This window comes from Bubalus bubalis, chromosome 19, assembly GCF_019923935.1.
Source record: "Bubalus bubalis isolate 160015118507 breed Murrah chromosome 19, NDDB_SH_1, whole genome shotgun sequence".
In the NCBI taxonomy this organism is placed as follows: domain Eukaryota; kingdom Metazoa; phylum Chordata; class Mammalia; order Artiodactyla; family Bovidae; genus Bubalus; species Bubalus bubalis.
The window spans coordinates 13,792,329-13,813,292 of record NC_059175.1 but is presented as its reverse complement, the minus strand read 5'-3'; the positions used below and the strand labels follow the sequence as shown (position 1 = coordinate 13,813,292).

The 20,964-nt window shown below is 32.8% G+C and overlaps 1 protein-coding gene across 3 annotated transcripts in view; it reads right to left on the bottom strand.

Annotated features, from left to right (window-relative positions):
- Positions 1-20,964, bottom strand: part of CENPK (centromere protein K) — a 56,620-nt gene that overhangs the window by 8,174 nt on the left and 27,482 nt on the right. For 2 of the 3 annotated variants that reach the window (XM_006074135.3, XM_025270475.2), the window contains exons 9-10: positions 15,144-15,197; positions 10,830-11,696 (exon numbers count right to left, since the gene is read on the bottom strand). In XM_006074135.3, the coding sequence (XP_006074197.1) occupies positions 11,538-11,696; positions 15,144-15,197 (213 nt within the window). In that variant the 3' untranslated portion in view covers positions 10,830-11,537. Of the gene's footprint in view, positions 1-5,207; positions 5,254-10,829; positions 11,697-15,143; positions 15,198-20,964 lie in introns of those variants that run through there. The other variant, XM_025270477.2, reaches the window with a different exon arrangement.

The following is a 20,964-nucleotide window of genomic DNA, read 5'->3' as shown; positions in this document are numbered from 1 at the left end:
TTTCCATCTGATTACTGACTTCAGGTTATGTGGGGCTTTAAAAGAAAAAAAAAAAAAAAAAAAGTGGGGGAGGAGAGAGAGCGGGGGAAGAGAGAGAAGCTTGCATTATTTCCAGATGAGGGTGAGACTGGATGGTGTTTTAAAGTGCAACCGGGGAAAGCTACAAGTATATATATATATTTTAAGACAGTATATTGAATGAAACTTCAATGACTGCCCCAACGAAAATAAATCCCAAGTCAGACCCCAGAGTCGGGGGAGGTGGCAGATACCCTCCTGCGATCTCAAGATAAACAAACAAAACCTGAAAACTGGTTCTTCAAGTTTCCCAATCCAACCCCTCCCCCACCAACTCCATACACACCAGCTGCCCGTCCCCACTTTAAGGATAGAACAAGGCTACAACGTAGCACTTTCACTTTCATTTGCTGGGGAAAAGCCACTGGCATTAAACTGTGAGTGAAATGCCCAAATATGTTTTCCATGTCCTAAGAAAGCAAACAAAGTCTGGCACACAAATCGGAAACAGGAAAAAATGTGAAAATAGCTCAGGACAAATGTTGCCTTTCAGCGGTGTAATCTGCTGTATCATTTATCTGTCTCTACCGTTGAGAGGAGGGTAGAGAGAGGTTTAAGAGTTTCCGAGGGGTGGGGAGTGCGGGCGGGGGGGGGGGGGGGCGCGGGGAGGCTGGGAATTGACGCCTCGAAATTCCAGTTCGCTGTTAATGCCAAGTCAATTTCCGATGGCCAGAACCAGAAAGGGGAATTGGACCGGAGGGAAGGGGATAGGGAGGAGGGCGTTTCTGAATACCAGCTCTTAAGTTTCAAGCTTCTGTTAACACTATTGCTCATTTGATTTTTTTTTTTTTTTCTTCCTACACCGGAGGTAGTAGGTGTAATACTTCTGGTGAATACATGAATAGTTGGCTAAAGAAGGCATGAATCAGACTGAGAACATCCAAGAATACAGTTATTTCTATTCTTCTTTGAGGACTGAAAGGGGAACGCATCTGTCCACAGTCAATAGTTTGCATCTTGACCTTAATCAGTTTTATCTGGCTCAATTCCATTAAAATGTAGAAACATGACCTGAGGTTGGAACTGACAGTTTTAAATAAAGATGATTCATATGGAGATATATAGATATAGATAGATATTTACATTAAAATATACAAGTTGGCAGTCCATGGGGTCACAAAGAGTTGGACACGACTGAGCGACTGAACTGAACTGAATACAAGTTGGCTAATCTCTTAGCAATAACTGTAAATACTAAAAATAAGAGAGGGCACAGAGCTGGCTTTGCATCAAACCACCTCTGAAACAGTAGTTGAAACTTATCCTTAATTTATCAAAACCTGGTAGTAGACACAGCCAGCAGAGAAAATTTAAAGTTAAGGTATGAGTAGTAATCATGTCTATAAGCTGACTGAAAAGTTTTTTCTCTCACCTAAGACAAACTGCCTTAGGAAACAGCAGTACTGTAAAGGAAAGGAGCTTATTCAATGAGAAGTGGACTTTGGCTAATTACTTATTCAAAGAGTGCCATCCTGCGTCTAAACAGAGTAATGAAAAATTTCCAAGAGATTCCCATCCTATCCTCCAAAAGACTTAAGAAAAATAGCAAGAATAAGGGTAAAAAATTATCAGCACAAGAAATGATGATTTCTCAGTTTAACTGTGTGTGTGTGTGTCCATTTTCACTGCATGAAAGAAAATTCAAACACATTCAAAAGCAGAAAAATAGTACAATGAATCCCAATGTATCCATTATCCAGTTTTAACAAGTATGACATCATGTCCACTTCTCCTATTACTGGTTCTATCCCACTAGATTACCTTAAAGCCAAACTCAGATAACATCTCATTTCATTCATTAAATATTTACTGTATTTCTAAAATATAAGGACTAAAAAAATAGCCACTACTACACTATTGACTTAAAACAACAATCCCTTCATTTCATTAAGTACTAGATTTCCTCAATTGCAAATAAAGGCTTAAAAAACTTATTGGAATCAGATCCATACATTGCATTAGGTTGATCTCTTATGTCTCCTTTTTAAAGAACTTTTTAAAGAAGTAGAATATTCATAAAGAAAAGTACATAAATATATCTTGATGAAAGTGTTATCCTAATGTATTTTCACAAAAAGAAGCTACCCATGTAACCATGTAACTCTTTTAATCTATTGGTTCCTCCTCATTTCTTATCAGGCTTCCCTGGTGGCTAGGCTGGTAAAGAATTTGCCTGCAATGCAGGAGACCCAGGTTCGATCCCTGGGTCAGGAAGATCCCCTGGAGAGTAGAATAGCTACAGACTCTAATATTCTTGCCTAAAGAATCCCATGGACAGAGGAGCCTGGGAGGCTACAGCCCATAAGTCCCAAAGAGCTGGACGTGACTAAGCGCACATGCATTCCTTATCTTGAAATGTAAACACTATATTAATATTTTGCCCTCCTAATACTACACATACCACTTCCATTAGCATGGAAATGTTTTAGTGCACTACCCAGACATTATTTTTTAGTTGAATTATATGTAACAAATTTAAATCAAACCCTGAATGAATTTAGGTTGCAACGGAAATTCTTTAAAATTCTTATAATGAACAATCCTCTCCTCTTGGACCCTAAGTTTTCACTCCAGCTTTCTGTCTCTTTTCACTGTTTCATTTTAAAATGATGGAGGAATCGGGGTAGGGGAGAGATGGAATGGGAGTTTGGAGTTTGGCAAATGCAAACTATTATAGGTAGAATGGATAAACAACAAGGTCATACTACATAGAACAGGGAACTATATTCAATATTCTGTGATAAACCATAGTGGAAAGGAATATAAAAAGAATGTATACAATGCACTCATTTCTCAGTGGGAGACACCTTGGCTTTAAAAAATAATAGTAAATAATTAATTAAAAAAATTTAAAAAGAAATAAAGATTATGGGCAAAGTGGAATTGATAGCAATTTCCCTACCTAAAAATATCTTTGCTATAAGTTTTTAAAATATAATTAAATGTAAATGAATGGACACTTTCAGGAAATCAAAGATGAAATGAATGGAAATATGGGAGAGGAAGAAACTTGTACACACACACATATATATAAATATATTTTCCTGTACACATGTGTTTATTTTTTCAGAGACTGAAAAACAAAGGTAGAAGAGATTGAGAGTCAGAGAAGAGGGACCAAGGGAATTTTAAGGGTAATAAAAATTGTAAGGTAGTTTATTAATATATTAATATAAATTAAATTTAATTTTTTTAGTTAAGAATCAAGCCATGTCTTATAGTTAGTGTTTTCTTGTATTTTCAGAAAAAAATGAGATGAAGAATTCTGATTTTTATGTTTGTTTGAAATTATTAGTTTTAAATTTACCTCACAGACATTAAAACCAGATTCCATACACTTTCTATACAAAACATTTTATTCTTTCAATAGGACTGGATTTAAATTTGACTTAGTTAAAATAAATATCTTCTAATCTTTGAAAGACTATTATAGGATTTCTTAGGTAATGTGCAAAAGCTCAAAGCATAAAGGAAAAGATTGGTAAGTTTAAACTTATTAATGAAAATTTTAAAAACATTAAAAAAAGCATAAACCAGAAAGTGAGAGAAAAATTATAATATAACTGAAGCATAATAAATATCAAGAATATTGAAAGAACTCTCACCAATCTATAAGGGAAAGGTCAAAAAAAATTTTAATGGTATAAATAGAAAAGTAGCAGGAGAAAAAAACCTGAGGGCAGATAAATGAGTAATGAAATGTTCAATCTTGCTAGTAATCATAGAAATGAAAATGTTTCTTTTATCAGAGTGGCAAAAATGTTACAATTTGATAATATCAAGTGTTTGGGAGGACTGGGCAAACTGGACATGTAATATTTGGGGGTTTTTTATCTTTTTTAAAAATTATTTATTTTTAAAAATGTTTTATTTTATACTAGAGTACCGTTGAGTAACAATGTCATGTTAATTCCAGGTGATTCAGTTATACATGTACATGTATCTATTCTTTTTTCAAGTTCTATTCCCATTTAGGTTATTACAGAATATTGAGAAGAGTTCCTAATGCTACACAGTTCATCCTTGTTGGTTATCTGTTTTAAATAGCAGTGTATATATGTCAATCCCAAACTCCCAATCTATCCCTCCCCTTTACACTTCCCCCTTGATAAACATAGGTTCATTCTCTATGTCTGAGTTTGTTTGTTTTATAAATAAGTTCATTTGCATCTCTTTTTTCAGATTCCACATATAAATGATACAGTATATGCTATTTGCCTTCATCTATCTAACTTCACTTAGTATAATAATCTCCAAGTCCATCCATGTTACTACAAATGGCATTATCTCATTCTTTTTAATGGTTGAGTAGTATTCCATTGTATATATGTATTTATATATATACACACACACACATTTTCTTTATCTATTCATCTGTCAATAAACATTTAGGTTGCTTCTGTGTCTTAAATATTGCAAATAGTGCTGCAATAAACAATGGGGTGCGTGATTCCTTCTGAATTATAGTTTTCTTCAGATATATGCCCAGGAGTGGGACTGCAGGATGATATGGTAGCTCTACTTTTAGAGTTTTAAGGAACTTCCAGGCTGTTCTCCATAGTGGCTGTACTAATTTACATTCTTACCAACAGTGTAGGAGGGTTCCCTTTTCTCAACACTCTCTAGCATTTATTGTTTGTAGACTTTTTCATGATGGTAATTCTGACTGGTGTGAGGTGACATCTAATATATTGTTGATGGAAGTGTAAATTAAGTGCAAACACCACAAAGAGCAAATTTGGCAATGTCTAATCCAGAAGATGTGCATTTTTGACCCAGCCATTTCAGTTTTAAATACATAACCTTAAGAAATTCTTGCAGATGAGCATCCACATTAATAAGTAAGGGAACATTACTTGTAGCAGTGAATAAATGGAAATAACCAAAATGGTTATCATAGGGGAAAAAAAAGTTGTAATCTATTTCTACATTGTAGTATTATATAGCAGTTAAATGATGGACTAAATCCACACACAACAACATGGATAAATTACATAACATTAAGTTGAAATACTGCAATTATGGATACATTATGATTCAAATTGGGATAGGATGTAGATATATGACTATATGTATATAAAGCTTTAATTATAAATATTTTTAACACTAAATTTATATCTCAAACTTACCAAAGTACGCAGAGGAAGAACATAGTATCTCAGGGATCATACTTACCTAGGAGAGAAAGAGGATGGAATTAAGGAGCACAAAGTGAGCATCAGCTAAATCTATAAAATTGTTTGAAAAACAAAACAATTTGAATTATCACAAAATGTTAACTTATACTAATTCAGGGTATTGAGTGTACATGGGTATGTATTAATTTTAATCTCTGTATACTTGAAAAAATTTGCAACTTTATAAAAAAGGAAAAAAGATTACTGTGATTTGTTGTTAGCATTTACCTGGCAATTTCAAAAATATTTTAAATTTGCAATCAGCAATATAATGATACATTACAGGTAAGCAAAGCTCACTAAAATTCATGTATTGTGTTTTACTTCTTAATTTCAGTCTTTATATCCAAAACTTTTTACTACAGATAGTGACAAAAAATAATTTCACTTTAACCTTTCTTTTTTTATTTAATTTATAGAGTATGAGATCAATTACAGGACTTTTTTTTTTTAACTTGCTAAGAAAAGTGTGTGTATAACCAATTACTTTTAACTGTATTATACAAATATCTATCATTCAGAAAGGAGAAGAAAAAGTCAAAGAATATCACTGAGCTAACAGCAAAAGCCTTGATGCCAGGAAAGACTGGGGGCAAGAGAAGGGGATGACAGAGGATGAGATGGTTGGATAGCATCACTGACTCAATGGACATGAGTTTGACCAAACTCTAGCAGATAGTGAAGGACAGGGAAGCCTGGTGTGCTGCAGTTCATGGGGTTGCAGAGTCCAACATGACTTTGCAACTGAACAACAGCAAAGACCCTGATATGCTGATAACAACTGCCTACTCTTCAGCACTGAGCAGAGAGCAAAAGAGTATAACAATAAAAGGCAAAGTTCTTCCCCTCAATTAAGTTACAGATGGACTGCAATAAGTTACATAATTTAATGAGTAAGTACTTTGGGCTTCAAATAAGAGAACTCAGTGCAGTCTAAATAATGATTTTTTTGGACATACATGTAGACAAATTTTGTGGTCGATTTCTTAGTTCTCACTTGAACTCCCAGCAACATTCAATTCAGTTGATTGCTCCCAACTTCTGGAAATCCTAATGCCTGATGTGACTGTATTAGGAGGTGGGGCTTTGGGGAGATGCTTAGGTCATGAGGATAAAACACTCATAAACAGGATGAGTGTTCTTATAAAAGAAACCATACAGAGACCCCCTCAGTCTTTCTATTTTTGCAAATGAATAATTGCTGTTTTTGTCTTTGTAAACTATCTTTTCTCTTTAGTATTTTTGAAAATTCTTTCTCTTTGATATTTTACAGCTTTATGAAACTGTTTCACAGTGAGGTTTATCCTGCACAGTGTACATTCAGTGTACATTTTTCTGAGGCTTTCAGTTCTGCAGAAAAGTTTTCAGCTATTATCTTTTCAAATATTGCTTAACTATCATTCCTGCTATTCTTTCCAACAGTAAATTCTATGTTGAAGTGCCCCAATTTGTTCTTTATCTGCTCTTCATAATTTTTTTAATTTTTCTGGATGAATTCTTCAAATTATCTTTCAATTAACTAAATCAATCTGTAACTCTATCCAATCAAGAGTTTATCCTACTTGTAGAATTTATATTTTAGTCATTATATTTAATCATATATGGAACATACAATTAATTCCTATTTATAACCAAATGTTTCATTTGTTCCTATTTTGTATTACAATGTCTAGCCCTTTTTAAATGGAAAAAATTAATTTCTCCCAGCAACCTAAAAATACACATTTTAAAGTCTTTGTCAGACTGTTTCATAAAATTAATTTCAGCAAGTTAAAGTTCCATTTGATGGTTTGCTTACATTGGTAGAATTCTTCAGTTTCAAAAAACAACAAAAAAAATCTGCCTCAGAAGGAAAATGTATTTACTATTATAAAGTATAATTATAAATATAATTATAAATATAAATTATAAATTTATAATTATAAATCATGCTCCCTAGTACCACAGCTCTATGGTCAATTACCTGGTTCAATAACATCAGGATTTGTTACTTTTTTGAGATACTGCCACACTAAATATGCCAGATTCTTCCATAGCAGCTCTCCAAATGGTTACAAAATGGCTGAAGAGCCCTAGATGTTTCATGCAGATGTAATAACATCCACCAGAACACCACAAACCATTTCTTCATGTTTTTTTAATTAGTAAGAAAAAACTTTCTCCAATTCCTCAGTTCCCATATACTTCCTTTTCTTTGCCCATAGTTTCCACTATCATTAACATCTTATATTTGGTGTTATACTTGTTAAAACTGAAGAATTAATATTGATACATTATTATTAACTAAAGTCCATAGTTCATATCAGGATTCATTTTTTGTATAGTTCTATGGGTTTTAATAAATGCATAATGTTAAATATCCACCGATAGTTATCATAAAGAATAGTTTCACTGCCCTGAAAATCCTCTGTAATCCACCTATTTATCCCACCCCTCCTGCCCTACCCACTACCAATCCCCTAAAACCACAATCAATCATCTTTCAACTGTCTTCATATTTTTGCCTTTTCCAGAATATCATACAGCGGGAATCATACAGTATGTAGGCTTTTCAGATTGCCTTCTTTCACTTAGGAATATGCATTTAAGTTTCCTTCATCCTTTTTTGTGGCTTGATAGTTCATTTCTTTTCATATCTGAGTAATCCATTGTAATCCATTGTCCTATGATTTGTCCATTCAATTACTGAAGAACATCTGGATTGCTTCCAATTTTTGACATTCATGAAAAAGGCTGCTATACTCAATGGTGTGCAAGATTTTGTGTGAACATAAGTTTTCAACTTATTTGGGTAAATACCAAGAAGCATAATTGGTGGATTGTATATTAAGAGTATGCTTAGTACATTTTTTTCCAAATGACTGTATTTTGCATTCCCACCAGCAATAAATGAGTTCCTGTTGCTCCACACTGTCAGTATTTGGTCATTCTGATGGGTGTTTAGTGCTATCTCATTGTTTTTCAGTTTGCATTTTCTTGATGACATACAATGTGGAAATCTTTTCATCTGCTTACTTGCTATCTGTTTATCTCATTTGGACAGGCGTCAGTTTAGACATTTTGCCCTCTTTTTAATTGGGATGTTTCTTCTTATTGTTGAGTTTTCTGTATTTTGGTGACTTTTATCTTTTATCTTTTTGATATATGTGTTCTGCATACATTTTTTCCTAATCTGTTTTTTTTCCACTTTGACTGTTTTTAACAGAACAAAAAGTTTTAATAAAATCCAGTTTATCAATTTTTTAAGAAGTCTTCACCAAATTCAAAGTCACACTAGATTTTATCTTATAGTATTTTCTAGAAGTTTTGTAGTTGTGCATTTTATATTTAGGTCTATGATTCATTTTGAGTTAATTTAAAGGTGTAACATCACTACAGCAGTGCCCAGTTTTCTTTCTTTGTATGTGCATGTACAGTTCTATCACCATTTGTTGAAAAAGACAGAGCTTTCTCCATTGGATTGCCTTTCCTCTTTGTCAAAGATTAGCTGATCATATTTGTATGGGTCTACTTCTGAGCTCTCTATTCTGTTCCAGGGATCCGTTATCTGATTTTGCACCAACTTCACAATATTGGTTACTACAGATTTACAATGAGTCTTAAGGTTGCTGTCAGTTCTTCCACATTGTTCTTCTTCTTCATTATGGCAGATATTCTGGGTCTTATGTCTTTTCATATAAATTTATCCATCTTCCTAGTACAATGCTGAACAGCACTGTTGAGAGGACATATTCTTGCCTTGTTCCTGATCTTAGAGAAACATCTGGTTTTTCACCATTAAGCATGTTAGCTGTGTTTTCTATACTTTTTTTTAAAGAATAAGTAATAATGTACAAGATTGTGGATGTTCTTTATCAAGCTAAGGAAGTTTCTATTTCTAGCTTGCTGAGAGCTTTCATCATGAATAGGTATTCAATTTTGTCATATAGCTTTTTAATAACCTATTGGTGTCATCATTTTTCTATTTTCTATTTTGATAATATATGGGTTACATTAATTGATATTTGAATGTTGAACCAGTCTTGAATATTTGGAATAAATACCACTTGGCTGGATGCATAATTCTTTTAATATATTGTTGAATTTGATTATTTTGTTGAGGAAATTTGTGCCTGTGTTCATAATAGATACCTGTAGTTGCCCTTTCTTAAAAAGTCTTTGCTTTTAGTGTTAGGATAATGTAATGTCTGGTTTTGGTATTAGGCTAATGCCAGCCTCATAGAAAGAATAAGCTTCTATTTTTTGGAACAGATTGTACAGAATTGTCATCATTTTCGTCTCAAATATTTGACAGAATTCACTAGTGAAACCATTTGGGTCTGATGTTTACTGTTTTGAAAGTTTAATAATTATTGATTCAATTTCTTTAATATATAGACTTATGTAAAGTGGCGATTTTTCCTTGTGTGAATTTTAGTAGGTTGTGTCTTTCATAAAATTGGTCCAGTTCATCTAATTTATAACATTTATGAGAACAGTTATTCATAATACTCATTACCCTCTTAATGTTTCCGGGATCCATAGTGATGGCCCCTACATACAGGTTCTCAAAAACTGAAACATTTTCTCCAGTATACTCAAAACCACACACACACACAAAAACAACAACAACAAAAAACCCTTCGAGGCCTGTAAGCTTAGATGGGGTACAAATCAAGACTAATTCTACTGTAATTTACTTTGTTTATGATTGAGATGAAAAGTGGGCAAAAAACTGTGCTATATAAGAAGGCTGGGTTAGCAAATTAAAAAGTAGGATGCAATCATCATAGTTTTCTTTAAAACTTTACACAAGCCCATGCACCCTAGAGCCTATGCTTGGCAAGAAGAGAAGCCACCACAATGAGAAGCCTGTGCACCGCAACCAGAGAGTAACCCTCGCTTGCTGCAACTAGAGAAAAGTCTGCACAGCAATGAAGACTCAGTACAGCCAAAAGTAATAAATAAATTAAATTATATAAAAAAAATTTTGCAAAAGATTCTGTAGTAAAAACATCCCACTTAATAAATGTGAAATCAAAACTTATCAAATAAATCATCAAATTGTTTACTGCTTTTATCTATTTATTTCTGTAATCTGCAACACAGAGAAGTTCACAGACAACAGTATTATCTGCTTTGTAGAAATACTGTCAAACTTATATTGCCAGCACCATTTTTCCTTTTTCTAGTAACTTCAAGGAATAGTAAGTTGCTCATTCCTTTGAATCTCAACTAGAGTATTCTAGGAAGGTATTTTTGTATGTCATCTTCCTGAGAAAGAACTTACAAGTTTTCTAAAATATAACAGTATTTGTATTTTCTACAAAAGGGACACGGTATACTTGTAAGTTTTTGCCTGTTTTAAGAGAGATTTAGTATTCAAGGTAAATAAGAAACTTGAATAATACAATGCAGTAGAAATCAATTTCAAAAATAAAAATATATACCAAGTCCACTCTGAAAATTAATGATATAAAAAGTGTTCGGAATTCTCTAGTTTACCTTATATGTAGCTTAATTATATTGTCACTTATCTACCTATGATAAAGTCTATTTATTAAAATATCATGCCACACCCCCAAAAAAGCTAGAGAATTTTAAATGAGAATTTTATTTATAGAAAAGTCACAGAGGATTAACAAAATTTTATGAACACAATATCATTAGTAATAATTAACAGAATCAAGAAAGGTTTAATATATATATCACTTATAATACACATTAAAATACTTTTAATCTACCTTTATTCATTATTTTTTAATATTCCAATTTTTAACAAACCTAGAAATATTGTAGAATACATGAACAGATGTACTATAAAAATTATGCTACATTATACATTAAGATACTAAGTCAGTTTTTTAACCTCCAGCAAATTATGGCCTTTCACCATAATTTATAAATTTAAAGGATGTAAGCACCAAATACAACTCAAAATGTATAAAATAAACCGGCATATATTTTAAAAGAAAAACATTAGGAATATAATTAACAAAAAATTTTCCAAAGAATAGTGCAGAAGGTATATTTAAAGTATTATAATGATTAAGTCTAGAATGGTTTTTACTTACATTCTTGTCAACTCAGTTGAAAACACAAAAGCACTGACTGACTATGAAGCTATCATTTTTAAATGAATAGTAGATGGCAGCATGAGTCATTTTAAGCATGAAAGGAAAATGGACTATATTATGTGCTTTGATTAGCAAATAACGTTCTTTATCCAAGTAATTCTCAGTGTTTCCATTATCCTTGAATGACAAAATTCTTTATGTACTGTGTGAAAAAAACACCATCTTTTTACTGATGGAAGGCTTCTAATCTTATTCGGGTTGGATCTTCTGGATGTCTCAAGGCAATTCCATTACGCAGGAGCAGCTCAATATAAGGTGGCCAAAAAGAATCACTAATTTTGACATATGGGTCATGTGGAACACCAAATAATCTATTTAAAAGAATCTAGGAAAAAACATCATTTAAGATATATCTTACTTGGAAAAAAACATTGATACAGATATATTAAAAGTTTTTTTTTAACCAAAGAATGTTGATCTCTTTTCTTTGAATAATTGTTTAATCATAATTTCTATGTATTAAATAGCTGATTCTCTTTTTAAAAAAACTACAAATATTACTGAATGGAAATAGCTTTAAAATGAATCTTTGCACATGAATTTTTAAAACATTTCCTAAAAACTTGTTGAAAAGCATTTACAATTCTCCCACTTCTCTCAAGATTAATAATTTATGTTAGAAATTTGGTTATAACCATTTCTTCAAATTAAAAAACAAAGTTCAAAAAACTGCATACATGTCTTAATATTTCAGGGAAAGACAAAACACCAACCTTCCCCCTCCACTCAAAGCCACTTATTCACCTGATAAACCTTCAAAACAAAAATTCTATCATCATTATTTCCTTCAAATTATCTTAAACACTTTGATCTCTTCACTAAGGATATTGAGAAATTTTTAATACCTGTAGTAAATTATATAAGACTAACATTTCTTGAACTACATTCCATGAAATTGGTCTCCCTAGCAATGCTCTCAGAGAAGGCAATGGCACCCCACTCCAGTGCTCTTGCCTGGAAAATCCCATGGATGGAGGAGCCTGGTAGGCTGCAGTCCATGGGGTCGCTAAGAGTTGGATACGACTGAGCGACTTCACTTTCACTTTTCACTTTCATGCATTGGAGAAGGAAATGGCAACCCACTCCAGTGTTCTTGCCTGGAGAATCCCAGGGACAGGGGAGCCTGGTGGGCTGCCGTCTATGGGGTCGCACAGAGTCAGACACGACTGAAGCAACTTAGCAGCAGCAGCAGTAGCAATGCTCATGGAGTAACAGGGTCCTGTGGTTAAATAAGCTCAAGAAAGATGCTAATATGCACTAGGAATGACACATCTTTCCCAGATTCAGGGCATTAGAAAAGTTTTGTAAGAAACACACATTAAATATTTGAACATTAATGTTCTATGAGATATAATGAAAAATGTTAAATATGTATCAATTATTACTCTACCTCCTCAGCTCCCACAAAGTGCCTTCAAAAATTACAAAACCAGGATTCATAAGGGTTAAAAGATTCCTCAAGGGGTACATAACTAGTAAAAGATAATGGATTAGAATCCATATCTTCAAACTGCCATGCCAAAGTTTTAACTTAAAGATATTATTTTAAGAAACCCAGAAAAGGAAAAATAAAATTTATACCATAGCAGTAAAGAATCTGTCTGCAATGCAGGAGACGTGGGTTCGATCCCTGGGTCGGGAAGATCCCCTGGAGAAGAAAATGGCAACCCACTCCAGTATTCCTGCTAGAAAATCCCATGTACAAAGGAGCCTGGTGGGCTATAGTCCATGGGGTCATAGAAGAGTCAGACATGACTTAACAGCTAACAACAGTAAAAGTGTCATAGAAATATAATTAAACTATTAAGTTCTCATCTCAATCACATTTCATGATAATATCAACACCTCTATTCTTGTTTTTTAACATTTCAATTCTTAAAGTAAAATCTCACCTGTCATAAATTTTAGCTAATTTTTTTTTTTTTTTTTTTTTTTGGGCTGTGACAGTGCAGAATCTCAGTTCCTCAACCAGGGACTGAACATGGACTATGGCAGTGAAAACCCAGAATGCTAACCACCAGGCCACCAGGGAATTCTCTAACTAATTATTTCAAGAACCACATCCTGGAGAAAAAAGCTGTTGGTCTCATTTCTTTTAGGTATGATCATAAGAGAATAAGATATTATTCCCATTTTAGAGCAATTGCTCACATTTTAATATAATTTAAAATCTTACTTTTCATTGCTACATAAAATAATATCAATCAAAATCCTAGTAAATGCCAGAAATAATTAAATGTTAAAAATTCTACTTTATTTTTTTTGGTTGTTTGTTTTTTTTGTTGTTGTTGTTGATTTTTTAATTTTATTTTTTAAATTTTATTTTATTTTTAAACTTTACATAATTGTTTAAAGTGAATATGTATATATTATTTTACTTTTCATTGAACGGCAGTATAAATTTAGTTTACAATTATCATTGATAATACAAGCCTTGGTATGTAATGGTTCCTAAATCTAAGCTTTATATGGTATATCTCATAGTACACTATTCAAAAATTACACATGTATTTCCGAGTTAACTGTCAATATTTGCCACATATATGACAATCTTTATCTTAAAAAAAGTCAAGTCATCCATGAGAAATGGTAGTTTTAGTTTCAGTATAAATTGGAAGTAAATTGGAATATGCTGAAAGATTCAAATTATAATCTAAAAAATATTTGTATTTTGCTTTTCAAAGTAATAATATTCTATATTAAGATATCCTGAGGTATCAAAGGTACATGCTTTCTCTGCCTGACATTTACTTTTATTTTCACAAATATCTTTGACCCTTAAAAAAAGTTTTTGAACTTTGGCAAATTATCAACTATATTAAATACTTTAGATCTTGATATGACAACCTATTGCAAATTGGGTGAACAGGAAGGTAGAGGTACCAAAACCACTTAGCTAGATAAAGACTTTAGTATTCAAAAACACTTAGCTAGATAAATGAAGACTTTAACTAGATAAAGACTTTTCATAAAATTACGATGAAGCAACTTTTCTGAAATCACTGTATTCTAAACTTATCACTCATTTTAAAAAGCCACATTGATTGTTGAACAGCTATTCATAGACCATCTATCTTCCTGTTCACCCAACTTGTAACAGGTCGTCATATCAAGATCTAAAGTATTTAATAAAGTTGATAACTTGGCCAAAGTTCAAAAACTTTTTTTAAGGGTCAAAGATATTAGGTAAAAAAAAAAAAAAAAGTAAATGTCAGGCAGAGAAAGCATGTATAGATTACATAACAGCAAAGGGTTTCACTGTATAGATACTAAATGACATCATAAAAATTTTCTTAAAGTAATAATCTGGAGTATAATTAAGGGTAAGATTTTAGTTTCATCTTCTCTTAAAAAATATTCTTTCTTACTACACAAAAAATAGAAACTAATTTTATACTAAAGATAAATTAATATATGTAATAAAATTGGCTGTATATCTTCAAAACTAAAGCAGCATTTTTTTCTTTTTCAAACCTGAGTATGTGCCTGTACATAGTCACTCAGTTGCATCCAACTCTTTGCGATCCCCATACACTGTGGCCGGTCAGGCTCCTCTGTCTATTGGAATTTTTCAGGCAAGAATACTGGAGAGGGTTGCCATTTACTCCTCCAGGGGATCTTCCCTGTTCAGGGATCAAACACTCATCTCCTTCATTGGCAGCTGGATTCTTTACAACTGAGCCAACTGGGAAGCCCCAAGTTTGTGTATAATTGTCCATAAATCACTAATCAGACAAATCTTCAAGACAAAACAACTACACAAAACACTTACCTCTAACATTTCATGCAGTGTTATCAGCTGTGCAGTTGATTCTTGAATGTTTTTCTTTGAGGAAAGTGTGAATAATAAGGAATTTAAATTTCAGTTCTGACAATGGCAGGCTATTAGACTATTTATTAAAAAATTTTTTTAATCTTTTAAATTAATATCTCTCAATTGCAATGATACAAGATATACTAAAACCAAACATTTAAAATGAGATGACTTTAAAAGAATTCTGAAAGAAAACAACCTGTTGTACTAAACATTAAGGTTCATAAAAATACAGCTGAAACAATCTCTAAGACAGAGAAATCTTTTGTAATTACTAAAACATACAATTCAGACTATCTACCTACCTATCTATAAATATATAATGGGTAAAGTATATTACACATATTATATATACTCATATAAGTGTAAATCTAATTTTTGAACCTCCCCAATAGAAATATCCAAGCAAATGACATTTCAGACTGTACTGATACAGTTTCAGGACAGAAAACTTGCTTCCTGGGGAGATTTGCTCATCTTTTCACAGTTCATGATGGTTCCTAATATTAACTCAACTCACTAGTTCTTTTTTTCCTGGAATGACAGAGAACAGATCTCATTCCAGTTCCATTCTAGAGTTTCATTGTATATAGCTAAGATATGTATCCTTTATTCTTTAAATGTTTTAAACCCAAGAAAGATATTCTATGTTTTTTTGTTGTTTTTTTTTTAATTTTATTTTAAGGATATTCTATGTTCTACCACTAAATATTGTTCTATTTTATTTAGACTATCCTATTTTATCATGGCAATTAAAAAATTCAGTTTTAATTTTGTCATCCAATAAATTTACTCTCTAATCCTCTTCAGTTTCATATCATTTATAAACTTTGATGACTATGTTCTCTACCTCTTTATCCAAATTACTGCTAAAAATGTTCAATAGGATAAGGTTCTATGGGAAATCTTCCAAGACAATACTAAGTAAAATCAGGAGCTTTTGAGTTCAGACATTCAATTAACTATATTTCCTACTATAGTGAAATCCAGTACTTTCCTGACAACAGGCAAAGATTACCACCGAGTCCTTATAAGGTCTTACAGAAATATAAATATATAAAAGAAATAGTAAAATAATCCTGACAAAAACAAATGTGATTACTGAATAAAGATGGTAAAGCTGGAGATCATCATCTCCTGTTCCCTTAATACCTTACTAAATGGAAAAGAGGTAAAAAGCAACATATGATTCACTAGTGATGAAACCATATACAATTACCAAATTGATAAAGAAGCAGCTTAGGCACAGATAAAAATATAAAAGTTTGAGACAATCAAAGAAAATGCAGAGAAAAATTATAATAAAAGGAAACAAAAAATGTTTAAACATCAAGATATGATAAGCATATAATAAAGGACAAAAATGGCAATATAATTATATAATAAAGGCAATATAACAACATATAATAAAGTACAGAAATGGCAAGGACCTAAAGGAAACAGAAGAGATTAAAAAGAGGCTGCACTGGGATGACCCAGAGGGATGGAATGGGGAGGGAGGAGGGAGGAGGGTTCAGGATGGGGAACACATGTATACCTGTGGCGGATTCATTTTGATATTTGGCAAAACTAATACAGTTATGTAAAGTTTAAAAATAAAATTAAATTAAAAAAAAAAAAAAAAGAGGTGGCAAGAATACACAGAACTTTACAAAAAAGGTCTTAATGACCTACTTAACCACAATGGTGTGGTCACTCACTTAGAGTCAGACATCCTGGAGTGTGAAGTCTAATGAGCCTTAGGAAGCATTACTATGAATAAAGCTAGTGGAGATGATGGGATTCTAGCTGAGCTATTTCAGATCCTAAGAGATGATGCTATGAAAGTGCTGCACTCAATATGCCAGCAAATTTGGAAAATTCAGTGGTGGCCACAGGACTAGAAAAGATAAGTTTTCATTTCAATCCCAAAGAATGGCAATGCCAAAGAACGTTCAAATTACGTTACAACTGCTCTCATTTCACATACTAGTAAGACGACGCTCAAAATCCTTCAAGCTAGACTTCAGCAGTATGTGAACCGAGAACTTCCAGATGTATAAGATAGATTTAGAAAAGACAGAGGAAATAGAGAACAAATTGCAAAGATCTACTGGATCGTGGAAAAAGCAAAGAATTTAAAAAAATATTTATTTCTGCTTCACTAACTACATGAAAGCCTTTGACTGTGTGGATCACAACAAACTGTAGAAAACTCTTAAAAGATTGGAAATGCCAGATCACCTTACCTAGGTCTAAGAAACCTGTGTGCAGGACAAGAAGCAATAGTGAGAACTGGATATGGAACAGCGGACTGGTTCAACGTTACTGGGAAAGGAATACGTCAAGGCTGTAAACTGTCACCCTGCATATTTAATTTATATGCAGAGTAAGTACATCATGCTAAATATTGGGCTAAAAGATTCACAAGCTGGAATCAAGATCGCGGGGAGAAGTATCAACAAACTCAGTTATACAGAGGATACCACTTTAATGGCAGAAAGTGAACACAAACTAAAGAACCTCCTGATGAATGTGAAAGAGCAGAGTGAAAAGGCTGGCTTAAAACCCAACATTCAAAAAATGAAGATCGCAGGATCTGGTCCCATCACTTTATGGCATATAAATGGGAGAAAACTGCAAACAGTGACAGATATCATTTTCTTGGGCTCCAAAATCACTGCAGATGGTGACTGCAGCCATGAAATTAAAAGATGCTTGCGTCATGGAGGAAAAACTATGACAAACCTAGACAGCATATTAAAAACAGAGACATCACTTTGCTGACAAAGATCCATATAGTCAAAGCTATGATTTTTCTAGTAGCCACCATGCATGGATGTGAGAGTGGGACCATAAAGAAGTCTGAGCACCAAAGAATTTATGCTTTCGAACTGTGGTACTGGAGAAGACCCTTGAAAGTCCCTAGGACAGCAAAGAAATAAAACCAGTTAATCCTAAGGGAAATTAACCCTGAATATGCATTAGAAGGACTGATGCTGAAGCTGAAGCTCCAATACTTTGACCACCTGATGTGAAGAGCCGACTCTTTGGGAAAGACATTGATACTGGGAAAACTTGAGAGCAAGAGGAGGAGGAGGTGGTGACAGAGGATGAGATGGTTGGATGGCATCACTGACTCAATGGATATGCGTCTAAGCAAACTCAGGGAGATAGTAAAGGACAGAGAAGATGAGGTCACAAAGAGTCGGACATTACCTACTGACTGAACAACAAAAGCAGTATAAAATATAATAAAATTTCCATGAAATGAAATGTGACCTAAATCTTCCCCCAAAACAATATATCATCAAAGCAAAACTGATACTGAATGATCAACATAGTGACATATCCTCATTAAGCTACTGAAGGTCAGACATAAAGAATCTTTCAGGCAAGTAGTCATGCCAGAAAACATCTGCAGGCTGGCCTCAACTTCTCCACAGCACACTTCCATCTAAGAAAAATGGAGAAACCCACTACCAAGTCTTGTGATTTTTTAAAATCTCTGCCAAAGATAAGCCTCTAATTATAAAGCAAACAATGTCAGCAGTTAAAATTTCAAAAATAAAACAGCCAGGAATTCTTGAACGAATTACTTGTTAAAGAAATCCATCATAGCAAATAATGGATTAAACTTAAAAACTCAAAAATGAAAGGTAAAATATAATAAGAATGGAATCTAACAATGTACAATAAAGACTAAATGCATATATGAATGATGGTATAGAACAAAATATAAATGCAATAAAACTTGGAAAGTTAAAAATAAATAATACAATTTACTTATTTTAAATAAACTGATGGCACTTTGGACTTTTGGCCGCCAAAACTGTGAGAAAATTAATTTCTTTTGTTTAAGCCACCTAATCTTTGGTATTTTGTTACAGCAGCTTGAGCCCACTAATACCTCCATTTTTCTAGCTTGACAGAGAAAGTAACCTATCATTTTGTAATATGTATCAGTAGTTCATATACTTCATTTAAAAAAACTGAGCTTATCCAGTATGACTTAACAAATTCATGATAGCTTCTGGTAATGAATGCTTTCTTTAAGAATATCTCAAATCTCTGGTTCTACTAGTGGAGAACCTTAAGAGGTTAAAAAAAAAAACCCAAAAAACAGTTAAAAAAAGGGAGACTAGAATCAGGAAATAAATCACTGAGTTATTTTAAGATTATGATCATTAAGACGTAAGGGATCCTAAATTAACAAAAATGGTTAACAGAAGGCTATCAAAATTTCAGAAATGACTAATGGGTATACATAATAACAGGATCAGAAAAATATTCCATAACAAATGTAAAGCCTACTGATAATTACAAAGAAGAAAGAGAAGAATAAATAAACACAGATTATAAGAAAACAAAACTTTCTCCTTTCCCTAGCCATGTGCACAGTCACTCAAGAAATATGAACTGAGGTACTACAATAGGTATGAAATACAGTACAAATACTAATATGAATTAAACAAAGCAAGCAGCTCATAGAGCATGGTAGGTGAAGAGAGAGACATAAATTGTTACTACAAAATCATGTAATAAATGCTAATAAGATGACACCTAAACTTCATTTAATGCCTCATACAAAAGATGATGTTTGAGTTGCTTTAAGAAGGAATTTACTATCCTCATCAGTTAGGAACTCTTTTGTAACCAGAGGGAATAGCATGTATAAGGCACAAAAAAGTGACAGGTCAAACTGTACATCTGCTCCAATAGCATGGATGAATGGACTCATGCAAGAGATGGGTAAAGTTGGAAAGAAGGCCACAGAGATAGACAAAGTCCAGAATACAAATTCATTACTCTAAGGAGTTTATAGACCTCATCCCAGAGGGTGGCATCAAAATCAGAAAAAAAAAAGTTTTACATTAAAAAGATTAAAATATGTGTATTTTTAAATATTTGATTAAATAAATTATTAAATAGGTAAAGTTTTAGAAAGATCATTCTGGATCCACTTTCAATGCCTATCCTATGCCCACAAGTTCTTATTTATACCCTATTTTGCGTTTTAAAAATGAATTAAAGTGCTTGATTCCAACTTTCTGTCACCCAATGAAATATTTATTTGCTTTTGTGAAAAAGGTTTATTTCATCATAACTACTATTAAAATAATCAATAACTTACCTCATAGGTATAGGTATCTTCTGATTTTAAGTTACATATGTTTATTACAGAAAACTTGGAAAATAATGAAAATGAAAACAAAAACAAGTCTCATTTACAATCTTGGCCCCAGGCATAAAGCACTATTACATTTTTTGGTACCAATTAGACTTTTTGTTATACAATTTAATCATCTATGGTTTATCCTCTAACAAAAATTTGTGAGCCTTTCATCAATTCCTTTGATAGTGTTCAATACATTATTTTTAAAAGCTCCATTTTCTCCACTATATGAATACAATATAAAAAACTATATTTATTTCTAATTTATTGAATAACTAGATTCCTTCTAATTTTTCAATAAATACCATAACGTGATGATGGAATACTTCTGTACATGTACCTATTTGTTTATATCTTTGAAAAGAAAAAAATAAAGAAAGAAAATGAAGTCACTCAGTCGTGTCTGATTCTTTGTGATCCCGTGGAGTGTAGCCTACTAGACTCCTCCATCCATGGGATTTTCCAGGCAAGAGTACTGGAGTCGGTTGCCATTTCCTTCTCCAGGGGATCTTTCCAACCCAGGTATCGAACCCAGGTCTCCCACATTACAGACAGATGCTTTACCGTCTGAGCCACAAGAGATGCAAACTTATATCTTTGAAGTGCATATTAAACAAGAAAATT